We start from the raw sequence: 7,500 nt of genomic DNA, 5'->3' as shown, positions 1-7,500 counted from the left end.
TCGCCTTCAAGAGGGTTCTCCATCGCCATAAAAGGCTTTTAATCACCAAAGGCCCATTCAGATTGATCCGCCAGCAGCGCTGTTAAGAACACCTTTTTGCCTCCCTTATAGACAGATTTGATCTGTCTAAGCGCTCGTTTAAGAGTTGCACAGGGCTTTCTGACTGTGGCCAATGGGAAGATGTTGATGAACTCCTGTAATAATTTGATGAATTGAATAATTGATAAATTGCACCAAAGAACTAGACAACAACACAGAAGTGAGTTTGGCTTTTTTGAAACTAATTCCAGAAGAAAAGCCCACAAAATCCAATACGGCACTTTACTTACATAGCTGAATACACTTTTAAACAGATCACTTGTGATTTTGATTTTTCTCTTGGACGAGACAAAGCAGCTGGTGGTGTTCTAGAATAGTCATGAACAGAACTCAATAATAGATAGTAAAAGTTAAGCTTTGTACTTGAGATGCTGTTGTGAAAGTAAGCTTTGTACTTCAGTAGTGTCAGAGGCTTTTTGTTCCAATACCCTGGTGATGTAATTAGAGCTTTTGGAGTCCATTGCGGTATCCGTGATGCATCTTTAAGACCGCCGGCTGTTTGTGAAGGCGGTCAAATGGACTGGACTGCACCTGAGGAACAGAGGAGTCAGTCGTGAGGGAGTGAGTGTTTGTGTGTGTGTGTGTGTGTGTGTGTGTGTGTGTGTTGCGCAGTGCTATTTTGGAATGCCGGTGTGATGGCTCTCTGCTTTGGAGATTGCCGGGGCGTTGCTGTGAGGTCCTCCTGCCTGAAGCTACAGCGGAGCTCAGAAGGCCCCATTACAGCACGAGTGGTGCTGTGTACGCCCCAGTCAACAACATCTCATTTACATTTTTACATTCATTCAGCAGGCGCTTTTATCCGCGCCGACTTACAGAACAAGGAATAACATTCAAGCCACAATGCAGAGCAGAAATTAGGACTGCATCAGTCAATATGTTCCTAGAGGATAAGAGGGCAGACATTTGAAGCGTTTCTTGGTATTTTATGCCCCCAACGTTGTCTTCAAGGCAGCGCTGTCTGGAAGGCACTAGGGTTAGGCATGAGTTAGGGTTAGGGTTAGGTTTAGGATTAGGTGCCTTTAAGTCAGTGGTGGCAGCACTCCCTGGAAGACGACGTTGGGGGCATAAAACACCATTGAGCATGGGAAGCACTCATGAAAGTGACATCTCTTCAGTGTAAGTGTCACTGGTGCTGGTCGATTGATGTGAATTGTGAAAGTGTCTGTAGTCGGCTTCAGGTGGAAAAGAGGCAGAAAGAGGGTCGTGAAGTAAAAGTCTTGAGTAGAATCTAAAAGTGATCTCGGGTTCTCTCTCTTTCTCTCTTGCCCTCGTGTTTCATTCTTCTGTTCTCTCGCTCTCCTCACTCCTACCCTGGTATTTCATCCCTCTGACGTTGTGTATTCTGGTTCAGTCCAGTGTATCTTGACGCTCTTGTCGGTCCTCAGCTTATTTTAGGAACATCAGCTCATGAACGAGGTCTGACGCAGCCAGACTAAACCAGCTTTATTATTCTCTTTCATTTTGGCTAATAAGACCTCTGACACATGCACATGATTTCACACGCGCAGGATTGCAAGCACGCACGCACGCACACACACAAAGACAAATACAAACACAAACTCACTCACGTACACACACTCTTTCTTTCCCATGTTATGTTTCTCACACACACACACCTCACTCACAGGTGGCAGCTGAGTCGAATTGCTTTGTTTGTTTGTCTCTCCTTTGCTCTCTCTGAAAGACACAAAGCAAGGTTAGACCACTAAACTGTCTCTCTCTCTCTCTCTCTCTGAAAGACACAAAGCAAGGTTAGACAACTAAACTCTTTCTCTTTCTCTCTGAAAAAAAACAAAGCAAGGTTAGACCACTAAACTCTCTCTCTCTCTCTCTCTCTCTCTCTCTCTCTCTCTCTCTCTCTCTCTCTCTCTCTCTCTCTGAAAGACACAGAGCAAGGTTAGACCACTAATCTCTCTCTCTCTCTCTCTCTCTCTCTCTCTCTCTCTCTCTCTCTCTCTCTCTCTGAAAGACACAGAGCAAGGTTAGACCACTAAACTGTCTCGTCACGCAACCCTCAATGGGTGTGCTTTGGGACCACTTTAGCATGGCTGAAGGTGTGTGTTCATGCGTTTGTATCTGTGCATTTGTGTCAAAGCAACTTAAAGGTCTCGTGTGTGTGAGTGTGTGAGGGAGAGAGAGAGACTAAGTCACTGAATTTATGTTTGTGTGTAAAAAAGACAGAGGGTCTCTCTCTCTCTCCCTGTCTCTCTCTTTATCTCTCTCTCTTTGATGGCGTGTGTGTTGCGGGCTGCTGATCGATGCTGTGCTTCAGTGGGGATTTGGCCTCTGTCTCTCAGCCTCAATCAGCTCTGATAGGCCATGGCAAATCACACACGGCATCCAAAGTGCCTTTGAAGCAGCAGCAGCAGCGCACCGCTCAATAAACAGCTAGAGATGGACTCTGAGGGAGGTGTGTTGTGTGTGTGTGTGTGTGTGTGTGTGGCTTTGTTGTGTGTGTGGGAAGAGGCATCTGTGTGTGCTTGTATTTGGGATTTTGTGTGGGAACACGTGTGTGTGTGTGTGTGTGTGTACAGTATGTGTGTGTGTGTTTGATTGACTGCCTTGTCAGATTGCAGGCCTTTAGCGAACCTCTCCTTTGTTCCCTGGCTGATATAGCCTGTATCTGTGCTTCAGAGCGGCCCCCTCCATCAGCGCAATCAAGCGCACACTCCAACCTGCCCATCTAACCCTCCCTCTTGGCCCTCTTATCGTCCGCTGAGCGGCTCCTCTAACGGTCCTGTTGTGTTTTTCTTTTCCTCTGTGTGTCCACAGAAGCGCGAGGACGTGCAGTCAGACTCCAAGCCGAGCCCCAGGAAGAACGCCGAGCCCTCCGTCGACCTACTGGGCCTGGGTGAGTCTGCTGAATAATTCAGTACTAACCATCACAACCCTACCTCCAGTCCTCCTGTGAGCACCTCTCTCTCTCTCCCGCCTGGCCTGGCCTGGCCTGGCCTGGCCTCTCTACTGGCCCTTTGCGCCTGGCCTTGGGGAGAGACGGAGCCCGAGGCAGAGACGCAAGGAGGAAAGCGGATCTGTCTGAAAGTGTCCGTGTTGCTGACCAGGAGAGGAAAGGAGAGATCAGTAGCGTAGGACAGAGGAGAGGAATGGAGAGAAGTGGAAGAGAGGAGAGGAAAGGAAAGGAGTGTAGAGTAGAGAGGTGGTGACTGGAGGGTACAGGAGAGGAGGAGAGAAGTGAGAGGTACCAATGAATGGAGGCGACGGCAGAGTCGTGGCCATCGAGCCCTCCATGACGTGGTGCAGTGCAGTCACCATGGCCACAGGGGTGACGGTCACCTCGCGTTCACCTCCCCATGTAATTGGGAAATGTGGAAACAAAAAAAAAAACCACACTATCGCTCGACTTACGTAATGGATTGTCATCAGGCTCCCTTTCCCCAATCAATTCCAAAACTGGATGAGAACTCGTCCCATCACGCATAGGAGCTCACACCCCCCCCCCCCCCCCCCCTCTGTCTCTCCTCCTAGTTGTGTCGCCTTGTCTTTCAATTTCAATTTATTGTGCTTACTGTATATAGCGCCAAAACATTACACATGTATCATGGCGCTTTACAGAATGTAGGCAGAGAAAAAGAAAAGAGGGAGAAAAGAAAAGGAAGAAAGAAAGAAGGAAGGCCCATGGGTAACAGGGGCGAGGAAAAACTCCCTAGAATTGGAGATACATATAGGAAGAAACCTCGAGCAGATCCACGACTGAAGGGCCTGACCTAGGGTCAATACGGACAGTAAGGTCTGTAAACAATGACAAATGCATATGACAGTCAGGTGTGGAGAATAGGACATGGTGTTTAAAGCACCTGAGGTGAAAGTTACAAGAGGTGGGATGATTACGTATCCGGTATGATAAAGCATTACTCATGATTTAGTGAGAGAGAGTGCAATAGTCTGGCATCGGAAATGTCCAAGAAAGAAAGTTGGTGGGTCAGCAGACAGGCCAGAATCCGGGCAGAGTTGTCATAGGCAGGTGATGGGGCTGTACGGGCCAGGAATCCAGGTAGGGGGACAGTAATACAGCAGTCAAGGATGGGACTTCAGGTGGGATGGGTAAGAGGAGGGCCAGGCACACGGATGGTTGATGACTGGTGATGATATACCTCACAAGTGAGGTACAGTAAGGGAGAAGAAAGAGAAATGTAGAATGGGTTAGTATTACTTGAAATCAATGCTTCTCAATGTTTCTCTCACCCTCTGTCTCTCCTCTCCTCATCATGCTCCCTCCATCCCTGTCTCTTTCTGTCTCTCTCTCCTTTCTCTCTGTTTCCTCTGTCTTTTCCTCTTTTCTTCATGCCATCCCTCTTGCCTCCTACATTTCTCTCTCTCCGTTCCTTCATTTTTCTCTGTTGCCATCTCTCTATCTCTCCATCTCTCTTCATTCCCCATTTTTATTTCCTTTCCTGGGTTCTCCACCTCTCTCCCTCTCCCCCCCCACTCTCTTTCTCTCTCTCTCTCTCTCTCTTCCTCTCTCTCTCTCTCTCTCTCTCTCTCTCTCTCTCTCTCTCTCTCTCTCTCTATCTCTCTTCTCTCTGTTGTTGGCATATTGCACTCTCTTTCTTCACCCCCCCGCCCCCCCCTCTAAGTCTCTCCTGAGGCAGTGGTGGTGCTGGGTGCGACGGGCAGGCAGGGGCAGGTCTGGCTCTTTAATCACGGCCTCATTGATCGCCACCTCTGCATCAGGCCCAGGGATGAACCGCCACGACAAATGGCCCCCTCTTTTTCCAGGAAATGAGAGTTCACCCACTCCCAAACCCCACAGCTATATTTGGATGATGTTTGTCTCTCTGTGTGTGGATGTGTGTGTGGATCTGTGTCTGTTGTCTGTGTCTGTGTGGATCTTTGTCTGTGTCTGTGTGTGTGTGGATGTGTGTCTGATTGGGTGTCTGTGTCTGTGTGTGTGTGGATGTGTGTCTGATTGGGTGTCTGTGTCTGTGTGTGTGTGGATAGTGTCTGATTGGGTGTCTGTGTGTGTGTGTGTGTGTATCTGACTGGTAATGGGTGAGGTAAGTTCAGGGCAGGCGGGCGTTATGACTGAGTGGGCTAGGAAATGGAAGGAAGGAGTGTGGAGAGACCACAGATTGGTATTTAGTTAGAGGAGGGAGAGGGTGGCGTGTGTGTGGTGTGTGTGTGTGTGTGTGTGTGTGTGTGTGTGTGTGTGTGTGTCTGTGTGTGTGCGTACCTGTGTGTGCGTGTGTGTGGACATAGGGGTTCAGGTGACGGGGACTGCGATTGAACCATGCATCTTCCTGACATCTGCCCCAAAGCCAGACAAACTCCTCATGGGCTACCTCCTTCTCCTTCTGACAAACTCCAGCCATCCCTTAGTAAACAGATGAAACACGCAGCATCTTTTACAGGTGTTACCATAGGAACAACATCTGAGTAACTCTGGCTTTCACTACCGTCTCCTTAACTCAGTTGGGGGTCCAGCGCTCTCTCTCCCATCCACTCTATAAACTACCACCTCACTCTCACTTTTTTGTTGACAGTTGAGGGATGACATTTCTGAATAGATGTTTTTCCTCTATGATGCCCTGATGCATACAATAATTTTGATGTCCTCAAAAACACCGCCTGGACATTTCTTGTCTGTCTGTCTTGTCTGCCTTTCTCATTCACTCTCTCTTGCTCTCTCTCTCTCTCTCTCTCCCCCATTCCCTCTCTGTCCCTCTGTCTGTCTCGCTCTCTCTTGTTCTCCTTTCTCTCCCTCTCATTCGCTCTCTCTCTCTTCCATCTCATCTCCTTCTCATTCTCTCCTTCTCTTTTCTCTCCCTCTCTTTCTCTCCCTCTCTCTCTGTCTTTCCCTCTCTCTGTCTCTCGTTCTTTCTCTCTACCTCTCTCTCTCCCTCTCTCTCTATCCCTCCCTTCCTCTGTCCCTCTCTTTTTCTCTCTCTCTCTCTCAGCAGAGGCATTTGTTGAGTTTTATTAGATTTCCCCTCCATTTGTATTCAGTCAATAAGGTGAAGAAGTGCCAGGCAGCAGCAGGTGTGTGTGTGTGTGCACGCCCAGAAAGGGGGCGCCCGTGTGCACTCACAAGGCCATTTCTTTAACAGCACCTTCTTATTACCCACAATTTACTGTCCTGTTTTCAGAGCTTTCGCATATTTTCAGAGCATCTTTTAGTCTGTTGTCACGATAAAAGCAGCATGCCATGTCAATTTCACTGAGTCTTTACGATATTTTGGTGAAATTCGGGTTCATGCATCCTCATATTCACCACTGCACATTATCCGCCAACCAAGTCTTTACCAACACTGATTGATAGGCCTGCCAATCCTGTTGACGTACCAATTAGTTGGGGTAGCAGTCACTGTTACCTCAGTCATCAGTGGGGCGCCTTGTGTGTGTGTGTAATGTATGTGTGTGTGTGGGGGGGGGTTATAAAAGAGAGTATGTGTGAAAATGTCTGTGTGTGTGTGTCAGTATGTACAGTATGAGACTGTGTGTGTGCATGCCAATGGCCCCTGCTGAACTGTGACATTCAGCATGAGTGCTGGAACCTCGCTGGGGCCCCGGGGGGTCCCTCCAGGGGCCGGATGAGAGACGGGCAGGATGAGCTCCCTAACCTTTGAGTCAGCCAGCAGAGAGACACACACACACACACACACACACACACACACACACACACACACACACACACACACACACACACTCACTCACTCTCTGTGGCCACCACCAACACCACTCCACAGCCTCCTGTAGGGCTCTCTCTCTCTCTCTCTCTCTCTCTCTCTCTCTTCTAACTCTCGGCATTGCTCTCTTCCTCCCTCACAATCTACCTCTTCTGACTCTGCCCTTCTGCCTCTCTCTCCCTTCATCCCTTTGCTTTGCTCTCTTTCTCACTGACCGGGTCTTCCTATTCCTATTCTATTGACTCTCATCCATTCATCCATTCATTTTCTCAGTGGCTATTTGCTTGTGCTTCTGTTATGTCACCAGTCCTCACATTTCCAGTGGAATGTGGAAAGATCGAGTTGGGGAAGAGATGTAGAGGTTTAATTCACCTCCAGTGACCGGAGCGATGGTGTGCGTTTGATTCTTTCATAATGGCTTCAGACAGCAGGCCCATTCCCGTTTTTTTTTTTTCTTTTCTTTTCAACTGTGTGCTCTTCACACAGACATTGCCGGCGAGAACTTTATTGTCGAGTGGGCCAAAGTCAGTGTGTTTGCGATGAAAGCATCTCTCTTCACTTGAGCCACAAGGTCGTGCATTGGCTAAAGGACCTGCTGGTGTCTGGCTTCAATAATGCTAAAAAAACTTTTTTTTTTCCTATGATTTCAGTCACTTACATATCCTTATTGCTATTTGACTATTTAAACATTTAATGTCGCACTCTCTCTCTCTCTCTCTCTCTCTCTCTCTCTCTCTCTCTCTCTCTCTCTCTCTCT

At 48.2% G+C, this 7,500-nt stretch overlaps 1 protein-coding gene across 1 annotated transcript in view; it reads left to right on the top strand.

Annotated features, from left to right (window-relative positions):
- smap1 (small ArfGAP 1) overlaps positions 1 to 7,500 on the top strand; it is an 89,060-nt gene that overhangs the window by 69,374 nt on the left and 12,186 nt on the right. Inside the window, 2 exon segments of the mRNA XM_042066238.1 lie at positions 2,872 to 2,950; positions 7,230 to 7,267. Coding sequence (XP_041922172.1) covers positions 2,872 to 2,950; positions 7,230 to 7,267 — 117 coding nt within the window.

The sequence above is a fragment of the Alosa sapidissima genome, chromosome 16 (assembly GCF_018492685.1).
Source record: "Alosa sapidissima isolate fAloSap1 chromosome 16, fAloSap1.pri, whole genome shotgun sequence".
Lineage (NCBI taxonomy): Eukaryota > Metazoa > Chordata > Actinopteri > Clupeiformes > Clupeidae > Alosa > Alosa sapidissima.
The sequence above is the reverse complement of the archived record's forward strand: the minus strand, read 5'-3'. Positions and strand labels throughout refer to the sequence as shown.